The sequence below is a fragment of the Panicum hallii genome, chromosome 7 (genome assembly GCF_002211085.1).
Source record: "Panicum hallii strain FIL2 chromosome 7, PHallii_v3.1, whole genome shotgun sequence".
Lineage (NCBI taxonomy): Eukaryota > Viridiplantae > Streptophyta > Magnoliopsida > Poales > Poaceae > Panicum > Panicum hallii.
Genome location: NC_038048.1, coordinates 1,749,410 through 1,770,064, shown reverse-complemented (window position 1 = coordinate 1,770,064; position 20,655 = coordinate 1,749,410). Strand labels below are relative to the sequence as shown.

At 48.1% G+C, this 20,655-nt stretch overlaps 4 protein-coding genes across 7 annotated transcripts; all 4 read right to left on the bottom strand.

Moving 5' to 3' along the window:
• Positions 1-1,423: 1,423 nt before the first annotated feature.
• On the bottom strand, positions 1,424-2,523 carry LOC112901104. Its single transcript, XM_025969937.1, has one exon. The coding sequence runs from the start codon at positions 2,423-2,425 to the stop codon at positions 1,664-1,666; it is 762 nt and encodes a 253-aa protein (XP_025825722.1). The 5' UTR covers positions 2,426-2,523; the 3' UTR covers positions 1,424-1,663.
• Positions 2,524-3,989: 1,466 nt separating this feature from the next.
• On the bottom strand, positions 3,990-5,649 carry LOC112900032 (glyoxylate/hydroxypyruvate reductase HPR3-like). The gene is made up of 2 exons (XM_025968731.1): positions 5,063-5,649; positions 3,990-4,703 (listed from the first exon to the last, which is right to left on the bottom strand). Exons 1-2 carry the CDS (start codon positions 5,543-5,545, stop codon positions 4,179-4,181), a joined length of 1,008 nt encoding a protein of 335 aa, XP_025824516.1. The 5' UTR covers positions 5,546-5,649; the 3' UTR covers positions 3,990-4,178.
• Positions 5,650-7,306: 1,657 nt separating this feature from the next.
• LOC112901519 (glyoxylate/hydroxypyruvate reductase HPR3-like) lies at positions 7,307-14,099 on the bottom strand. The gene is made up of 3 exons (XM_025970450.1): positions 13,732-14,099; positions 8,034-8,136; positions 7,307-7,828 (listed from the first exon to the last, which is right to left on the bottom strand). Exons 1-3 carry the CDS (start codon positions 14,094-14,096, stop codon positions 7,307-7,309), a joined length of 990 nt encoding a protein of 329 aa, XP_025826235.1. The 5' UTR covers positions 14,097-14,099.
• Positions 14,100-14,245: 146 nt separating this feature from the next.
• Positions 14,246-19,568, bottom strand: LOC112900409 (arginase 1, mitochondrial). 4 transcript variants are annotated; one of them, XM_025969244.1, is made up of 8 exons: positions 18,336-18,933; positions 17,646-17,656; positions 17,420-17,546; positions 16,205-16,364; positions 15,986-16,119; positions 15,570-15,779; positions 15,110-15,220; positions 14,246-14,802 (listed from the first exon to the last, which is right to left on the bottom strand). In XM_025969244.1, the coding sequence occupies exons 1-8, from the start codon at positions 18,573-18,575 to the stop codon at positions 14,542-14,544; spliced, it is 1,254 nt and encodes a 417-aa protein (XP_025825029.1). In that variant the 5' UTR covers positions 18,576-18,933; the 3' UTR covers positions 14,246-14,541. The 4 variants fall into 4 exon arrangements, with proteins under 4 accessions (XP_025825029.1, XP_025825030.1, XP_025825031.1 ...); XM_025969245.1 differs by lacking the exon at positions 17,420-17,546 and having other exon boundaries at positions 17,645-17,656; positions 18,336-18,926; XM_025969246.1 differs by lacking the exons at positions 17,420-17,546; positions 17,646-17,656; positions 18,336-18,933 and adding an exon at positions 19,260-19,568.
• Between the last annotated feature and the right edge of the window lie 1,087 nt (positions 19,569-20,655).

Below are 20,655 nucleotides of genomic sequence, written 5' to 3'. Positions count from 1 at the left end.
TCATAAACACATCACACCCCAACCCCATAACCTCTCACCTACGGGAATAGCCCCAAAAAAGTGAACAACCACTCTAGGTCTTTGATGAATCTATCAAAATCCCCATTTTTTCTGTGTTTAAAAAAGTTGCACCGCAAAAATCACCAAACTTCCTCTATTGAGCAGAGAATGGCAGGCAACTCCATTTTTTTCTCCCCCAAAACAATGATCAGATGAACACATCAACAAGCTTAGGAACATGGGGTGAGTAATATTGAAGGAGCAAGAGGGAAGAGACGAACTAGGAGAGGGGGAGAGCTCAAAATGATAAAGGTGAAGGCTTTCCCCCTCCTAAAATTGATTTGTTTGCAACTGATCTGAACATCCATGGAGATCGCATGGTGCTGCATGTGGCATCTACCAGCACATGCTTTCGATCTCCCAAGGTTTCCCCTTGGGTTAGGAGTGTCACTTCCACCGGATTTGGGCGCTGCTCCATCGTCCCTGTGGGGATCTGGTGGGGCATTGATTTGGTGGCACCATGCCCAGCTCATCAGTGAACCCCAAATCCTTGATGGCTTGAGTGAGATGGGAAGGGAATATCCAGCAACGAAAATCTAGGCAGTAATTAATTAGGAGATTTATGCAGCAGCTTTGTCGTGATTTAGAAAGGAGAGGGAGAGAAACCGAGTTTAAAGCAAGTGGTAGGAGTAAAAAAAGACGAGGGAAATGGGAAAGAAAGAGAGACAGGTGGTATGTGGTCCCTTCAGATGATGACAAAACAAGTCAGAGATGAGGCTAGTGTCTAACCCTCACATGTGCCAATGATCAGGATTAGACGCGGTCCCAGACAGCGTGCAGGTGAAACAAAAAACACACTGGAAATTTAGTCTTTGCCAAATCCTATAAGCAAGAATTCACGATCACTGTTGGATGAATTTCAAAAGTTCATAATCAGGTGGATCTGGTAGTGACACAGACAGCCATGATCCCAGTAAACTATAGCAGGTTCTTGTTTCTGTCTGAGCTTTTGGCTGTTGGTAGTGGTACTAACCTTACCAACTGTCAGTGACAGAACTTAAAACTAACCTTACCAATTGTCACTGACAGAACTTAAGGGGGCATAGGAGTGAATAGGAGTGAAATTGACCCCCACATGTGTCGGGCCTCGGTTTATCTTTCTGTTTGAAGAAAAAAAAGTATTCTGGCTATGATTGGGGAAATGATAAATTTACTGGAGTAGACACTATCCAACTACCCTAGTAAGAAGCTTTGACGGCCAAATATTTTAAGCAAAGTGTTCCCAGGACATAACCCATGCCAGTGTTTTCCCATTGACATCGATCCACGCATCAAGAAAACACTGGTACCAAAAAGCTGGTAATAGCAAAACAAGATCACCGCAATCCTACAAGAGTCAACCATGATTCCTCGGGAGTTTGTTTCAACAAAACATATCCACCCATAATATACTTAGACCATTAAAGCCTTGTCAACCCGTGAATCTGATAAGCATGTTACCTACTAGAGTAAATACCCAAAGGTTGATGATACCAAAACAAGATCATTGGCATCCTACTAGAGTCTAGATAATCAACTTGGCAAAGATAATTCCAATCCTAGGCAGTTCATTTTCCCACAAAAGATACCTACCCATCATATACTTTACACCACTGAAGCCTTGTCAGTCCATGGATCTGATAAGCATTTTAAGTACCTCAACCCTCAGGGCGTCTTGGTTCATCCTCGTCTTCACCTCCCTAACCTTCTGTTTCTTCACTTTGGCATTCAATTCACCTGCTTTTTGGTCATCGATAAGTTCAAAGGCCCTCTTCAGCACTGGAACCAGAGTCTCGTCCTTGGTGATCTTCTCAACTTCACTGGCAAGGCTGGGGAACAGGCCCTGCAGCTCCTCGAACCCCCTGCGCACGCGTGTGCTGGCGCCGCCTGCTTTGAGCGGCATTGCATCGGCGCTGGTGCTGCGCCCTTTCTTGGCGACATTGGCCGGCTGGTCGCCCCAAATCGCCGTCGAGAGCTTGTATCTGCGCACCTCATCGCCGTCATCAGCGCCGCCTTCTGGCACGGGCGGACCCCCGGCGGCGCGCAGGTTGCAGTACTTGGTCCGGAGCCGCCGCACCTTCTCGTAGATCTCCGTGACGGTGAACACGGCCTTGTCCAGGCCGCGGCCCTCGAGCGCGGCGTGGAGCTGGGACCGGCCCGGCGGCGCGCCGTGGGCCGCGGCGTACGCGGCGAGGCCCTCGAGGATGCGGACCTCATCCGCCTCCGACCACACCCGCACGAGCCCGGCCGCCGGCTTCTTGCCGCGGGCGCCCCCTGGCTGGGACGCCGCCCTGTGCGCCTTCTCCCCGGCGGCATCCGGGGCCGGGAGGAGGAGGAGAATGCCGTCGCGCGGAGAGTCCGGGGCGCCGCTCATCGTCGGAGGCATCGATCGAGGCGAGGATCTTTGGGGTGATTTGGATTTCTGGGGTTCTCCGGTAATGGCAAACGTTGCGGCGGCAGTCGTGCCGGATGTTGTGGAAGCTGCTCCGTCGTCTACTTTTATTATTTAATGTAAATACAAATAATAATAAGTGTTTTACATAATGTAGTTCATTTCAGAATAAAAGGTAAAAAGGTCATAATATTTGAATGAAAGTAATTACGCATGTCACTGACAATGTGAGATCTAGCAAGACAATGTTGAAGTATGTACTTTTTATTTTCAACACCCCAGCACTTAATCTTCTTTACTGATGAAGGCGATGAGGTCCGCCCGTGCCAACGTGAGATCTTCTGATACATGTTACGCGTGCTAATGGCATAGAAAGAAAATGCACGCTAAGGGTGTGTTCGTTTCCTAGGGTCTAAAGTTTAGAGGGGTCACATCAAAGCGAATCTTATCATTTAGAAGTATTAAATAAAGTCTAATTACAAAACTAATTGCAGAACCCCAGTGCTAATTCGCGAGACGAATCTAATGAGATATATTAGTCCATGATTAGCGGATGATTACTGTAGCATTACTGTAGCAAATTATGGTTTAATTAGGCTCATTAAATTTATCTCGCGAATTAGCACCCAGCTGTGCAAAAAGTTTTATAAACAGATTTTATTTAATATTTCTAAATAGCAAGATTTTCTTTGATGTGATAGGTCTAGAATTTAGAGGGTAGGAAACGAACAGGCCCTAAGTGGTGGTGGGAATGAAATTATTCCGACAAAATTAAATTCCATCTATTTAATCTAACATATTTTTAACTCTTTACGTGTTGTAATATATTAAAGTAATGCAATAATTAATATGTGGGGCGAGACCTTTTGAAACGACCAAGTTATAATGAAACGTTGTTCAAATTTTGAGTTGAAATGAATATAATGCGGATAAGTGAGCTCAAGTTTAAAAGAGTATACGAAATTTAGGAAAATCAATATTATACGTTTCAACCTCTACAATGTATTTTTAACTTTTATTGTGCATTCTGATAAAATCATGATTCTAAGACCTGTTATGCATACAGCAATGCTACATAGGCTACCCATCTGGATGACCATGCCAATAATTACGTTGCATCTAGAACTCTTTGTTATCTTGAAATGGAGTTCCAGTTCTGACTATTGATAAACACCTATGGTGTGACTGGACTGAGTTTACAGGCTATGGGATGAGCTACTTCTAAGTTCTAACCCATCTTCATTCCAAGATAGATACTATATTCACAATTTCCCTTTTTGTAGAAGAAAACCATTGATCTACAACTTGACAATATTGCAAGGTCAAGTCAGTACAGCTGAAAATCAATATCTATTTTGCATTATCATTTAGGATCCTTCAATTGTTGATAACCAAAGAGCATATAGGTCAAGACCTAGAATTTATGTGAGTAGCTACCAATTGAAAATACCTTTTGTCATGAGCAGATGATGTGTGAAACAATTTTGCACTTCGTTTCAAAAAAAAAAAACAATTTTGCACCACTATTTAGGATCCTTACTTCCTTCCAGTAAAATCATCACTACAAAGAAGAATTAACACAAGGAATCATTCTGTTTTTCCCCCTGTTCAGAAGAGATGCTATCTGAAATACCAAAGGGCACACTCTGCATCCTGTAGGCATGCATCTTGCAGCCAAAATAAAATAAAATTACATTCCAACATCATACTAAGATGATGGATTGACCTGCAATCTACGTGGCCTGACTTACCAGGGAAGCACCGGCGTAAGCAATGGCTTCCCGGAGAAGAAGGCTTCAAGGTTACCGATCGTGGTGTCGCGCAGGTCTGACCTGGACTCTGATGTGAAAACCGCAACATGATGCGTCATTACCACATTGTCCATGGAGAAGAACTCTGCTGGCACCTTGGGCTCATTCTCAAAGACATCAAGACCAGCTCCTGCGATCCTTCCCTCCTTCAGCGCCCGAACCAACTCCATCTCGTCGACGTTTGCTCCTCGACCGATGTTTATGATGATCCCATCCTTTCCCAGGGCCTCTAGAACATCCTTGTTGACAATGTGCCGTGTGTCCTTGTTCAATGCGCATGCGACAACAAGCACATCTGATTCAGAAGCAAGATCATGAACGTTAAGGAAGTATTTGTAGGGGACTGAATCCCTCGGTCTTCTGGAGTTGTAATAGATGACGCAGCCAAAAGCTTGAAGCCTCTTTGCGATCAGTGAACCGATGTTCCCCAAGCCGATGATGCCAACACGCTTGCCGCCGAGCTGAAAGCATCAAAGTAGGAAATTGTTATTGTAGAGTTATCGAATGGAAGTTGGGAACACACGAACATCGCAATGTTAAAGCTTCATGCGTGCTTGAATCAGCAGCACTGAATGGTATAAAATGTTTACACAGGATATATCCTACTGCTGCTTTCTTAATTCACGAATTAAATCAGTCATCATGATAAACAAGTTTTGTTAAACATTTGAACCCAAACAAATTCAGGGCGGGTGTGCAGATCTCATCAAATTTTGTACTATACTTAGTCATAAAGAAAGAGAATCAGATCAAGATGCTAATAGATAGATAAGTATGCTCCAGTCCAGTCAAGAAAAGATCCGGAAGGCGAGGACGGCACCTTGTTGCCGAGGGGGTAGTCCCCCTGCACTGGCCAGAGGCCGCTGCGGACGAACCGCTCGGCCGCCGAGACGCGCCTTAGCACGTCGATGAGCATGCCGACGGCGTGATCGGCGACGTCGGTGGAGTAGACCGTGCCGGAGTTGGCGACGGCGACGCCGCGTCGCGCGCACTCGTGGAGGTCGATGTGGTCGACGCCCGCGCCGGTGCTGAAGACGAACCCGAGGGACGGGATGGCGTCGAGGAACGCGGCGTCCACGCGGACGGCGCCGCCTCCCACGACGACCGCGGCGCGGGGCGGGTCCGGCGAGGCCGCAGCGCCAGCGAGGAAAGCCGGGAGGGGCTCGCCCGACGCGAAGAAGTCGAGGAGGCGGTAGCGCCGGCGCAGCGCGGCGTGGAAGGCCGCGTCCAGGCGGCGGCGGAAGAGGAGGAGGGCTGGGAGGACGGGGGCCTCGGCCTCGCCGGACGCCGCGGGGGACGCCATGGCTGGTCGGCAGTGACAGAGACGTGGAGGCCTCGAGGCCACAGCGACGACGCCTTCCACACTGTCCTGGGCCCTGGCTTCCTTTGACTTCCTTTCTTTACTGGGAGTGAGTCGAACAAGTTGGGAGCTCAGCTGTCGCGGGAGCGAGGATAACAGTGGGACACATAACTCATAACTCATGATCGTTTCAGCTTAGCAATAGTGAATTTGGTTAGCGGGACACACAAGGTGCCGTATTTTAAAACAGTTCATACACTAATTTAAAAACATCCAGCTATCATCAGCAACAAATAATTTTTCAAACTTTTTCTAAATCATACTCTCTCCGTTTCAAAACGTAGTTTGTTTTAACTTTACTAGATTCATAGATTTTATTATGCATCTAGATATACATTGTATTTAGATGCCTATCAAATATTATAAATCTAAAAGATAAAACGAACTATATTTTGGAACAGAGTAACTTATTGGAAAAATGATTGCACCATCATCAATATAGCATGCTAATTTCCCATACGTCTCTGAACACTGATCTACTAACTACCAGAGTTGATAATGGACCGCAAGTCTGTAACGAGTAAAATCTGATAACCTATTTTGGGAATCTAAATAATAAACATCAGGGAAATATGGTGCCGTTTGTGAATCACTGAACACAGAGCTCGGGTTAGAAAGAAAATGCAACTTTCATTACTCATGACTGACTGCAGGAAAAGCAAAGTACTACTAGATAAAAAAATGCATCAAATATTCTGCTACTTCACGTTGCGTGAAAATAGATGAGATGGGTATCAGGTCATGTAAATATATTATCATAAGTTCAGCAACCTAAAAGTTCAAACTCGCAACATAGTAAACTGCCACCACTGGAATTTTAACATGAGATAGTCACAAAATTTCCTCCGCTTTTTGCAAGGAGATTCCTACAAAATTTCCTCTGTTTCTTGCTTGGAGATTCCTACAAAATTTCCTCTGCCGCTTTGGATTCTTACAAAAATCCTGTGGAGCATACAAACGCTGTTCTACAAAGGTTCATGTGTTTTGCATTCACTACGGAAACAATTAAAGAAGGTATCACACCGTTTTTCTCAATTAATGACTCTGAGAAAATCATTCTATCATAGATCACATGTAAATCTGAACAAATTAACATTAGGCATGTCAAAGAGCAAGTAACTACAGCTGCAGTGCTGATAAATTCCGGAATTAGATTGCATGCCATCCAAAATTTGTGAACCCCATCCCCATCCAAAGGTAGGTGAAGAACAAAAAATTCTCTTGGCCATCAAGTGCTCAGAATATCAGATCATATGAATTAAATTGCCGGGCATACATGTTCTTTTGAATACAGTGCTGTGGATGGCTTTTGAGACATTTTGCATTGGCCGAAAACAGGAAAATGCAAGAAAATGGTAATAGTATAATAGAAAGTGCACTCTTTAGCATTGGCATTATGAATAGAGGGGTCTTTTACAGAACATCTTGATGAGGCAAGGTATTGGAGAGGAGCCCCTCAAGTTAAGCAGTGATACGTCTTTCAGATGCAGTGGAACAATGTTGTACTAGTACTATTATACAGCTTTTCAGCATGCCTATCCCTTTCATCTTACAAGGAACATTTTGTATGCTTCTTTTTTTTACAGCAAATGAAAAGTTTATTTTCAGAGTACAAACACTACACTTTGGAACAGTGCAAATGGTGACTAAACTGCCTGTAACCATCTACCTGTGAGCAAAAATATTGAGTTATGACTTGCTTTGTCAGGGCAGGGCCGGCGTGAGCAACGGCTCACCGGAGAAGAAGGCTTCAAGGTTGCATATCAAGTGTTCACAGAGGTCTGACCTCGACTCCAATGTGAAAACGGCCGAATGAGGCGTCAGAACGACATTGTCCATGGACAAGAGATCAGATGGCACCGCGGGTTCATTCTCGAAGACATCAAGGCCAGCTCCTGCAATCCTTCCCTCTTTCAGAGCTCTGACCAACTCTACCTCGTCGATGCTTGCTCCTCGACCAATGTTTATGACAATTCCATCCGTTCCTAGGGCCTCCAAAACATCCTTGCCGACAATGTGGTGTGTCTCCTTGTTCAGTGCGCATGCGACAACCAGCACATCTGATTCAGAGGCAAGATCATGGACATCAGGAAAGTACTTGTGAGGCACTGAATCCTTGGGTCTTCTGGAGTTGTAGTGGATGATACAGCCAAAGGCTTCAAGTCTCTTTGCGAGCAGTGAGCCAATGTTCCCCAAGCCGATGATTCCAACACGCTTTCCACGCAGCTAAAAGCAACAAACACCTCAGATTCGGAGGCAAATTTGATTCATTACATGAATTACATCCACCTAGTTGAAATTTGAAAGTATCAAATTCCATCCTGATTCCTGAAAGGGTCAAGATGAAGGCTTTATTGATTCAATTTGTCCAGCACCACATTGCGTTACGACTACTACAAATTTCGGTGAGGAAATCAAGTCAACAGCTCACCGTGGATCCGAGAGCGTAGTCCTCCTGCACCGGCCAGAGACCACGCCGGACGAATCGCTCCGCCGCCGAGACGCACCGGAGCACGTCGACGAGCATGCCAACAACGTTGAAACGAACCGGATTTCCAAATCGAGAAATCCGACTCTCTATATTATTGTGATAGTCCTTGGATCAAGCGCTATCATATACAGAACTCATTCCAGGCATAATATCATAGTCATACTCGCATAAGGTCAAACACGGGTTTAATTATTACATAAATCCATAGAATTTGTAGTACGAAATTTAATACAAGCCTCTCGGCTAGAGCGAACAAGCAGAACTTGCTAAGCGGTAGCTAGGCCTCTGGCCGTCCTTCATCTTCGGGAACCTCCTCCACAGGCGACTCGAGCGTAGCACGGGCTTCAGTCGTACCAACCGTCATCGTTGGGTCGAACTCCGGATCGGATCCTGCATCGTACCAGGCTATCCCTATAGCATAGGTTCACATTACCATCCGAATGCAAGTTTATAGCAGACTATACTAAGGGTATATCAAAGTTCAGGGAATAAAGCTGGGGTTTCCTATGCATGCAACAACATATATAAATATACATGTCTTCTTCCATCCTCGACTCGGGCCCTTCCGGCGTTCCGGGCTCCCGGTCAACGCATACCTTCCAAAACTACCAAGTCGATGCGAGGACTCCCTCTCCTCGCATCTCAGCTGCCCCCTAGCAGGAAATCATTCTAGCGGGAGGTAGAATTCATGAGTAATAATAACTAATAAGAGCAACAGAAGAGTAGAGATGTCCATGATCAAGGACACAGCTATACGCATAGATTACACCCTGCAGGGGTTGTACACCTGGACCCACTCGAATCGACACCAGTCAGAGATCAGCTGACTAAGCGACGAAACACCGGTCTACTGAAACAGGACTAGGAGCCACGGCACCACCCGGCTTTCCCGGGTCTTGGGCGCATCCTCCCACAAGAGGTCGCCCCGGGACTGTGAAGCCTCCCATGCGTATTGGGGAAACGTGAGGTTAGCATCTCCTTCCCCTACACCGATACTTGATCCTCCTACCGGCTTGGTACCGCACTTGCTAGCCCCAGACCGGGCCCACCCTCATAATGGGTAAGTGGTGTGCACGCTTAACATATTCCCACAAGTCATAGTTACTCTCACCCGGCCCTTAACTGCCGAAGCGGGCATTTTCATCATATGCGTCTCCACCACGGTGGTCCACGAGTGCACCCTTGATGGGTGCCCCGTCACCCCAACCATGTATGCAACAAGTTGTACCCGCCACAGGTACTCCGTAGGGTGTGCCAAGATACACACCCCAAGACCTCGATCCATGATCGAGTTAAGTTTGCCCGCTCCTGACTAAAAGCCCTAAACACCAACTCCTGAGTAATGTATCTCCACTCACACCAAGACTATCCATCCATTCCCACACATACACATTCAAGGTAAAGCAAGGCATTTCATATATTAAACAAGTGTAGTAGGATTGTGTCGGTATTTTTACCATCGGCCTACCTAGGGATACCCTAAGGTAGGTGATTATTTGGTGAGGGATCACCAGATCTGAAACTTGAATGTGAACGCAAGGACACAAGACACAAATTTAGATAGGTTCGGGCCGCTAGAGTAGCGTAATACCCTACATCCTGTTTTGGGGTGTTGTATATTGCGCCCTGCAATTGGATGTTGAGTTGCCTATTAGCTGCTCTCTGTTGGTTGTCTGCCTATCTAGGTATCCTTACCCTCCTTTATATATCCCAGGGGACGGGGTTCCTAATAGGATTACAAGGTAGGAGTGCTAGTAGGATTACAAGGTATGAGTCCTAATAGTTTAGCCTTCGCCCATAGCATGTACGAGTCGTTTAGGTCTCTTAGCCTTCGCTCATATAGGACGGGTCGCTTAGATCATGACTGGAGACTCGAGGTTTCACGGATTAAGGCATTTGCTACTCGAGTAGATTAGCGACCGTTAAGAGGAGACAACGAGCAGAAAGTAGTCGTCATGCGACAAAGAGGATGCGCAGTGCGCAAAAGGTAGTCGACGAAGTGTAACTCTGGAGGGTTTCAATGCCCATCGAGAGTCGTACACGGATAAGTAGTCGGCGAAGTGTAGCTCTGGAGGGTTTCATGCCCATCGAGAGATGTACACGGATAAGTAGTCGATCATGGTGTAGCCCCTGAGGGTTTCATGCCCGTCGAGAGGCGTACCCAAAAAGGTAGCCGATCTTGTGAAGAACAAGTCGGAAAATGTATAACTCACTTAGCTTGATTCGTGGACGAATGTCGACGAAGCCATGGAGCTCGTTGATGGAGCTACGATGGTTTGTTGATGAAGCTCGACTAGTCGGAGTCGATTCCGACTAGTTTTCAAGTCGAGACGAGTAGTTGATGTAGTCGTCGGCGGGCCGCCGATCGTCCTCGTGAAGTCAAAGTAGTCGAACTCGTCGCTGCTGCGCGCGGACATTGCGGCACAAGCCGAAGTTGAACCGGGTCGTCGAGGTCGGCAGTCGCGGTGCATCAACGTTGCAGCGCGAGGTGAAGTCGAGCCGAGTAGTCGAGGTCAATGTAGCCTTTCGTTGAAGGATCCGATCTCGAACTCGATGAATCGATCCGCCGATGCATATGTATGAAGTAGCAATCCGCCACCTTGAGTGGATTGATGTTGATGAAGAGGTCCTTCAAATTCGCCCAATGATCGCGACGATATGCCCCACGGTGGGCGCCATCTGTCGGTATTTTTACCGTCGGCCTACCTAGGGATACCCTAAGGTAGGTGATTATTTGGTGAGGGATCGCCGGATCTGGAACTTGAAGGTGAACGCAAGGACACAAGACACAAATTTAGACAGGTTCGGGCCGCTAGAGTAGCGTAATACTCTACATCCTATTTTGGGGTGTTGTATATTGCGCCCTGCGATTGGGTGTTGAGTTGCCTGTTAGCTGCTCTCTGTTGGTTGTCTGCCTATCTAGGTATCCCTGCCCTCCTTTATATATCCCAGGGGACAGGGTTCGTAGTAGGATTACAAGGTAGGAGTCCTAATAGGATTACAAGGTATGAGTCCTAATAGGATTACAGTGGAATTCTAATAGGAATCAGACTTCTTTTTCCTCACGGGTAGTTTTCCTGCGGTACCTAGAGGATCTATCCCTGACAGATTGCAAGAAGTATGGGTAAATAAAATAGGCTATGCAGGTTCATCTCGATAGAATTACACAAGTAGCGATAGCATATCTAGCAAGCAGTGCCTAGTAGGTATTCAGATCGTAGATGGACGTGAACCTGGCGGCTCTTCAAAATCCTCCTCGGCTTCCGGGTAGTCCTGGCCGTCGGTCAACTCCTCGTAGTCGGGTCCTAATCGTAAATATGAGTAAGGGCAAGGACCAAAGTGCAAAAATGCACAAATCTCACCAATTAAGATCCAATCACCACAAAACCTACTCTAACGGTTAGTTCATGATTTTAGAGGAATTACGGAACTGGTTTCATAATTTCCGGAGGTTCGGTTGATTTATTATGAATTTTTATAAGGAAAAACCTATTTCTGGAATTAATAAAAGAATTTCGGAAAAGGAAAACATTCAGCAGTGACACGTGACAGCACCAGAGCGTGCCACGTGGCATGCTATCTTCAGCATGACATCACTGGTGGGGTCAGTACCTGCTGATGTCAGCAGTGGGCTATGCTGACGTCAGCCTCACCCCCGAGGCTGACCGGTGGGGCCCTCGGTCAGGCCGGGTAAAAGAAAAAGAAAAAGAAAAGGGGCACGGCTCGGTTTTGGGCCATTGGCCGGCTCGATCGGCCCAGCGAGGCTCGGCTTGGCTTCACGGGCCAGCTCGGCCTGCGGCTCAGCAGGCCGGCTCAGGTTTTTGGGCTGGCTAGGCGTGCATGCCGGGTCGGCCTAACAGGCCGGCCCGCGTTCCATCTCCTCTCCCTCTCTCTCTGCCAAGCAGGCCCAGGGGGCAGCGCCCCTTGCTTTCCCCGACAGGCAGGGCCCGCTTGTTGGTCTCCCATCGGATCTGGTGTGGCGGCCGGATTCGGTGCAGCTCGGGCCAGGGTGGTCTTGTGTGTGTGAGTGCCAACGTGTGCGTGGAAAGCGCCCAGGGCATGTTCGACGAAAGGCCGCACTGGCCTGGCCGCGATGTGAACGCGACGTCGCGGCGTCGCTGCGCAGTCACCGCGCACGGCAAGGCCGTGGCGGGGTCATGGCGCGGCGTCGACGGCGGTGGTGCGGTCGTTAGTGTGGGCTAAGGCTCGGGTCGTGTTGGGTGTGTGTGCGCGTGGGTGCGCGCGGCGTCCTGGGCTCCCAGGGCCGCGGCTCGTCGCCGGTGATGCGGCACAACGGTGGTCTCGAGGCCAAGGCGTGGCTGGGTTGACGGCTCAGGTGCGCACGCACGCGCGTGAGTCCTAACACCCCAAGGCCGCGGCGTGGCCGTGCAGTGCGCAGGGTTCCAGCATCCCGGGCCCGCGGCACGACGCGGTGGCGAAGTGGTGACGGTGGCTGCGGTGTGGATGAGTGGCACGACGGCTCCTGCACAAGGGCGTCACGAAGGCCGGATAGGGAAAGGGGGTCCTAAAGCTGGGCTAAGGAGGGCTCATTGGCGGCGCTAGGCATCTCGCCGGCAGCACAAAGGAGACGGGAGTGGCGGCGACGCTCACCGGTGGGGCTCGCTGGCAAGAGGCCTGACGTGGTGGCGGGTTGGTGCAGGTGGGTCGGGGCCGTGCAGGGCGCGTGGCTACGTCGATGTCATCGTTCGGGCGCAGGCCTGGTGGAGGTGCTCCGGCGCGGCGGCGGCGTCCCCCTCCTTGCAGTGCTCCTTCTCCTCCTCTTCCTCCCTCTTCTCCTCTTTTGGTGTGGCGACGGCGCAAGGCGAAAAGCAACGGGGGTGGCTAGGGTTTCGCGGCTGCGGCTGGGGCTTCTTATACGCGGCGCTAGGGCTGGGGTGCGGCTGCGGCCGGGGAATCTCGGCGTCCGTGCCGGGACGCGTGGCGGCATCGCGGCGGTGCGGCGCGGCTCGGTGGCCGACACGGGAGGCGTGGCGGTTTCGCTCCCTTGTCGCGGAGCGGGGACAGGAGAGGTGCGGGGCAGGCCGGTGACGCGAGCGGGAGCAGAGGCGCAGGCGAAAGGAAAAGCGCGATGGTTGCGGGGTTTGTCGCGGGGTGAAGCGGGGCGGAGCGCTGCGGGCGCGGCGAGAGGAGGAAGGGAAAGCTGACAAGCGGGCCCCGCTTGTCAGCTGCCCCGTGCGGAAGGTGAAGGGGCGCTGCGGCGTGCGCGTCTGGGCTGGGCCGTGGCCTGTGGGCCGTGTTTCGCGGAGGGGAAAGGGAAGAGGAGACTGGGCTGGGCCGTGCGCGGGCGGGCTGGCTTGGGCTGCGCGTGTATTGGGTTGCCGGCCCATGGTGGTTAAGGTGATTAGGGTTTGAATTTGAATTTGAATGCCCTATTCAAATTCAAATTCCACTCAATTGAATCAAGCACTTTGAAGGCTATTCAAATAAAAACCAAACAACAATTTCAAACATGATAAATTGCAATTAAATCCAAAAGACTCCAAATAGTCACACTAACATCTTAATGGAAGGAACTTATACTTAAATTTGGTTCTAGCCAAGGCACATACACGAAAAGTTTTTGAAAATTCAAATTTTTGCACAATAACATTCTAGATGTAAACCCGGGATGTTACAGGCGTGGTCGGCGACATCGACGGAGTAGTCCGTCCCGGAGTTGGCGACGCCGACGCCGCGGCGCGCACACTCGGCGAGGTCGATGTGGTTGACGCCCGCGGCCGTGCTGACGAGGCAGCAGATGGAGGGGACGGCGTCGAGGAACGCGACGTCCGCATGGATGACGCCGCCTCCCATGATGACCGCGGCGCGAGGCGGGTCTGGCATGGCTGCGGCGGCGGCGAGGAAAGCCGCGAGCGGCTCACCCGAGGCCAGCGAGTCCAGGACATGGAAGCGCTGGAGCATCGCGTTGGCGAAGGGCGCGCCCGGGCGGCGGATGAAAAGCACGGCCGGGTGGAATGGGGGCTCCCCGGCGGCGGTGCCCATAGTTGATAGCTGAGCTCGTGAGATTTTCTCCTTCCTTACTGCTACAAGTGCTCACATTTGTGGATTTCTTTTTCCAAAGCATTACCAGATTTTTTTAAAGAAAAAACTATATCAGATTCTAATAGATGTATAATAATGATATGGTTTAGTACTCCCCGCTGGCTATCAATCCAAATATTAAGAAAATTACTGACTATTAGAGCATCTGGTCTAGTATATGCATGAGCATAGCACACCACCAAGAATCTAGCGCATGCTACATTGAGAGAAATTTTTGAATTATTTTTTCAGATGGAGGAAGCTTTCCAATATTACTGCAACCTAATTAACATATCCTTGTCACATATCAAATCCGCCATGCCTCATCCACAGGAATGAAGACCGATAGCCAGCATGCCTGGAAACAATCCACTTTCTGTGTCAAGATGGTGCGATCCTCACTGGTTCACTTGGAGATCTTGGCAGTGAGCTCCCGAACCAGCTTCGCGGCAACCATAGCTGTCATCCCGTCCACCGTATCGCGCTGCGGGTTGAACTCCACCACATCAGCAGCAACAACATCGCCCTGCAGATTCTGGAGGATGTTGAGCACGTCGCGAAATGAGAGGCCCCCGGGCTCAATGTGGGAGACACCGGGAGCAAACGCCGGGTCAAGGCAGTCCACATCAACTGAGACATACACTCCTTTTACGCCTTCCCCAAGTTTCTGCAGGGAAAGAAAACATTGAAATGGGTTTAGGTCACTGATGATCTGCAAATTACAGAAATTCAAGGACCACCTAGGTTATCACAACTCATTTTAAAATTAAGATATGCAGCAAAGAATTGTTAATTGAGTATATCAACTGAAGCTGACAATTTAAACTGGAATTCCTTGAAAACTGGCACGATATGCAAGTCATGACATAGCAATATGGCTGTATCTGTACCATCTATATTTTTGCCAGTTTGAATCGATAACGCAAGAAAGCAAGAAAAATACACATTCACGTTATTATACAAAAGTATGTTACCAGATTCTCAAGCTTCTCCTGATCCTTTGAGAAGGTCCGCATCTCATACTGTTCCACGCCAAATCTCTTCCCTTGGTCACGTCCTTCTTTCGTAATCGATCTTAATCCAACCTGAAACACATTGGGTTCATGATAGGGCAACAGAAACAGGATAACAAATTGATGTTCATGCTAGTGACAGAAGCAGCTTGCAAAGTCAAAGGCATCAATCTCAAGCCTACTCAATCAAGGAAAGAAAACTTATTGCAGTTGTAGCATGGTAAAGCTTTGTGACATCCAGCCAGGCATTGTTTAAACCATGATAGCCCTTAGCCTAATAGAAGATTGATGGATATTGGAAGTAAAGACATATGGCATATTTTCTAATGTATTAACCATGCAACATCACGCTCACTTCATTGACTAATAGTATCGGTAGTTTACTCGAACTCGGAACACAGAGATGAAATAACACAATTACCTGTAGAAGTCTCCTGGCATAACCACCTTCCATTATTCTGGCAAATGAAGAGGCATGTGAATAATTGTTTCCTTCAAAACAATCATAGATATCTGGATGTGCGTCAAGATGAAGAATGTCAACAGGTCCTCCAAGCTTTTCAGACACAGCTCTAACCACTGGATAGGATATAGAGTGATCGCCTCCTAACACCAATGGTCGAAGAGGCTCCTACACAACATCGTGCTACTCTGAATAAATATGTGAAACCAAACAGAAACAGGAGCTATTACAAAATGAGTATCAGAACCAATTTCCAGTTTCTGAGATAAAAACTGAAAACAGTGTACTACTTAATGATACCTATAAATAGGTAAGTATCTAGCATAATCAACAAAAAAGATCACGAAGCAATCTTCATGGGATAATATGTTTACCTCCTCCATCACTGCTTTGACAGACTCACTAATTACATGCATCAATCTGTCATCTTCGACACCACAGTCACGGATCTCTTGAATGGGGACATCACCAACATCAGTTAGCACCCGAGGATCATTCAATTCTTTGCCTGGTTAGCAGGAATACCATGCTTTTTATTGTAATGTTTCATACATTCAATGCATCTACTCTATGTTCAATTGTATTAATCGTACCTTCTTCTGTGCTAGAGTTTGTGCTTCCACACCAAATGGCCTCCCTTATGCGGGGAGGAGCAAATGCAGGGCCTTGTAGAAAGGATGAGTTGTGACCAAGAGGGACCCCTAAAAGTGACGCTGAAGCTTTCACGCCACCCAGAGCACGCAGCAACTCTGCCTACACAAGTATAAGTACATATTACAACAAAATTGCAGGAAGCTTTTTTTCTGAAGAAAAGTTAACTTATTGTTCATTGAGGTTGTATAAAGCTTTTTCCTTGATCTGATTAAATGTACCTATTAATGAGAACAGGGGTCTAATCACAAACATGAACAGAGTAGGTACTTAGAAAAGAAGAAAAAAAGGTACTTTCAGAATAATAAACTATTTGCAAACCCTCCGTTCAGATGTGGCAATGTTACGCATGAGACTTCCTTTTCAAATGGAACACTTTAAAACTAGCAGAGTCTTAGGTCCCTTTCTGAAGAAAATAATGTACTGAGACTGTGCATGTCAGCTTTGACCACATCTTACCCATGTTGTTATTAAAGAACCATGTTACAGGTCTTGAAAGACTCAATAGCTAGATAAATTGAAAACAAGTGTCTGAATAGGCCTCAGATTGTTTTTCCTAATGGTGAAAAAAAAGCCTAACTGTTTTTAGAGGTGTATTAGATGTAACTATCAAAGAGAACTGGGACTTATTCACAAATGGAACATAGTCAAGAACAAAAGAGAAGTAAAGTTTTTCTTTATGACTACAAAATTTTCTACACTCTTCTGTCAGATGTGCCTGCTTTCGAAATGAAACACTTGTTTAACTATCAGGATGCTAGATTCCTGCTTTAGTGAATAAATAGTTGGGCCTTTGTTCATGGCAGCTTTGTTATACTATATTAATCATGGTACCAATAGAGAACCATGCTATAGCTCTTTTTAGCATGCTCTAAAAAGACTCAAACTGCATATGTGTAAAGCAAGTTTCCAAACATAGAGGCCTCAGATTGTTTTCCCCAACTAATGGTGAAGGGGGAAAAACCACAGAAAGCGCAGAATTCAGCTTGAGGTATTCATGAATAACCTCTGAATAATTGTTTCGAACTTCACATGTGTAAGTAGCAGGTGTTTACAATTTCTGAATGAGGGCCAGACCAAACTGCACTGTAGCAATCACATTGGACCGTGCTTAACTCATACTGAACAAATAAACAATTGGGTGGTTTTAACTCTACCAGTATTGGCTTTTGCACCTTCCTTGCATTGCATGTAAAGAGTAACATGCAAAAGCATAGCAGCAATTTAGTATCCATTTTTGGTGTAACGCGGGCATGTTCCCTTCTGATCAGTACCCATCCTGAGCTGAAAGCAACTATAAACAATGACTAGAAAGAAAGAAATAGCCGCAGCAGAAATTGTTGTTGACCAAGAGATCTGTTTACTCCAGCTGTATTACTTAACTTGTATTCTACTAGTATAATGAATGCAACTCGGCAGGGATAGAAGCACTGCTGATTAGGGGACCAGTCCGTATCACCCCCACATGTGGAAAATGAAAGGGGGAAAAGACTCGTCCCGATTCCGGAACAAGTCTACATAACCCCCCCCCCCCCCAACTATTGGGGTCGGACTACGTCACCCCCTGAACTAAAAAACCGGATATTTAACACCCTTAACTTTGTGAAACCATTCACTTAACCCCCTCAGCTGGTTTTGCTAGGTGGTTTTGTACACATTGAGCTGGATAGAAATGCCGAGGTGGACCATCTGACACGTGGGGCCCGCTTGTAAGTGACACCTCTTCCCCCTCTTCTTCTCCCATCTCTCTCGATCTTCTCCCACCCTCCGACGCCCTTCTCCCCCTCATCCTCCTCGACGCACCCGAGCGCCTCCCGCGCCACCGTGAGATGGGCCCACCACTCTCCTCTTCCTCGTCCCGAAGCAGCGCCGCGAGCAGAACCTCATGCTCCCCGACGGCGAGCGCGGCAGCGTCGGCCTCGAGCTTGCCCAGCCGCGCCTCGAGTGCTGCCGCCCGCTCCTTCTCCCCCTCATCCTCCTCGGCTCGCCCGAGCACCTCACGTGCCGCCGCGAGCAGGCCCCCAGCGCCGCGCTGTCCTCCTCCGCGTCCTGAAGCGACGCCGCGAGCAGCACCCCGTGCTCCCCGACGACGAGCGTGGTGGCGTCGGCCTCGAGCTCGCCTAGCCACGCCTCGAGCGTCGCCGCCTGCTTCTTCTCCCCCTCATCCTCCCCGGCGCGTCCAAGCGCCTCCCGCATCGCCCTCGTCCTTCGTGCCTGCGCGGCCGCCACCGCAACAGCGGAAGGACAGTCTATGGCCACCACCGCTGCGACGAAGTGGGCTCCCCACCCACGCCAGCGACAAAGCGGGCTCATGCTCCAAGTCCAGCGGCGGCGGGGTCAAGGTCGTCCTCCGTGTTCAGGTCGGGGTCCCGCCGCCGGTCCGACGCGGTGGGGTTCCACCATCGGATGTTGGCGGCAGCAAAGCAGAGGAGGAAGAGGACCGATGGGAGGGGAGGGGCCGGCTAGCCGGCGGAGGTGCATATCGGCAGCGGCGAAAGAGGACCGGTGGGAGACTGGGAGGGAAGGGGGATCGGAGAAGAAGAAGAGAGGAGACAAGAACATCTCACTAATTAGTGGGCCCCGCATGTCACATGATCCACCCAGCAAAACCAGCTGAGGGGGTGAAGTGAATGGTTATGTAAAGTTAAGGTGTTAAATTTCCCATTTTTTTAGTTAGAGGTGATGTAATCCGATCCTAAATACTTGGGTCTATGTAGACTTCTTCCTCCCGATTCCTATCGACAATAGCTGACTGACATTCAGTCTCCACCAGAAAAAGACACTCCTTTAAGGTTACCGATTGATCGCCGTTAATGGGGCCGAAATGCGGGACAAAAAAAAGGATCCCAATTGACTCGAACCGCAAATTTGCGTGGAATGGAATATTCAGAAGAACAAGCGCTGATACAGAACAGTAGGGTATTAGTAGGATCAGGAGAACGCTGAAAAAAGAAGGAATTTTAGGGAGGGAGCCGGCGAAGGGGCGCACGCACTGACCTTGAGCTTTGCTCGCTCGCGGATGAGGGTGAGGGAGGCGTCGATGACCCGGCTCTGCCCCCGCTCCACCGCCTCCGCCGACACCTTGGCCGCGCTGAGGCGCTGGATGTGGTGGATCCACTTGGTCCCCGCCGCCGCGCCGCCCATCCCCGCACTTCCCTCTCCGACCGCGGCTGGGCCTCTCCTCTCGACTCACTCTCCCCCTCGATCGATCGGGAATGATGGCAGCGCAGCAGCGAGCAGGAAAGAGAAGGACGCGAGGAAGAGGACGGAGGAGACGTACCGCAACGGCGTTGCCCCTCTCTCTCTCTCTCATATAACGCGTGACATGGCTTTGTTGCGTGTGTTTGTATCGAGCGAGATCAACTTTTTCCACGAGTGAAAAAATTAGTAGTAGCTGTGTTCAGTGGAATTCTCTTTTGAGGCAACCATTCATTAACAGAGATTGTAATCTGTTTTTAATAACATAATAGTCGTAGTTTACTGCTTGTGTGTGTATATATAATCTCAATTAATCTTTGATTTTTCATTCACCGGCGCACTACCTACATAGTATTATAGTATTTAGAAACTACCATATATTCATATTACTATTTTAATTGTGGGTGTGTTTACATGTAATCTCAATTAATCTTTAGTTTTGCATTCACAAGCGCACCATCTACATAGTATATAGCATTTCATGAAACTACCCTGCGATTAGAATTTCACATTAGTATTTTAATTGTGGGTGTGTATATATAATCTCAATTAATCTTTGATTTTGCATTCACACCACCTACATAATATTATAGCATTTCACGAAACTACCCTAGGATTAGAATTTCACATTACTACTATAATTGTGGGTGGGTGTATATATAATCTCTGGTTCTGCATTCATAGGCGCACCATCTACGTAGTATTACAGCATTTCACGAAACTACCGTATGTTCACATTACTATTTTTGTGGGTGTGTGTATATGTAATCTCAATTAATCTTTGGTTTTGCATTCACAGGTGCACCACCTACGTAGTATTATAGCATTTCACAAAACTACCTGCAATTAGAATTTCAAATTAGTATTTTAATTGGGGCCGTGTGTATATAATCTCAATTAATCTTCGGTTTTGCATTAACATTTGGAGGGCCTTCCAAATTTGCTTCAACTCCAACAATAGTCATCGCTATACAGCCGATACTAACTTAACGTACTTCAAACGGAATAACCCATTGGTCTATCGGGTCTCCGCCCGATGCAACCACGGTTCAACAGGATCGAAGCAGGTTTACCTCATACGAAGGCGAGTTTACAATCACACAACAGCTCACCAACTTTTAATCCACAGAATATTAAATATTATTACAAACTGTTTCGAACTTAAAGTAATATACAAACATTGTTTAAGACGACA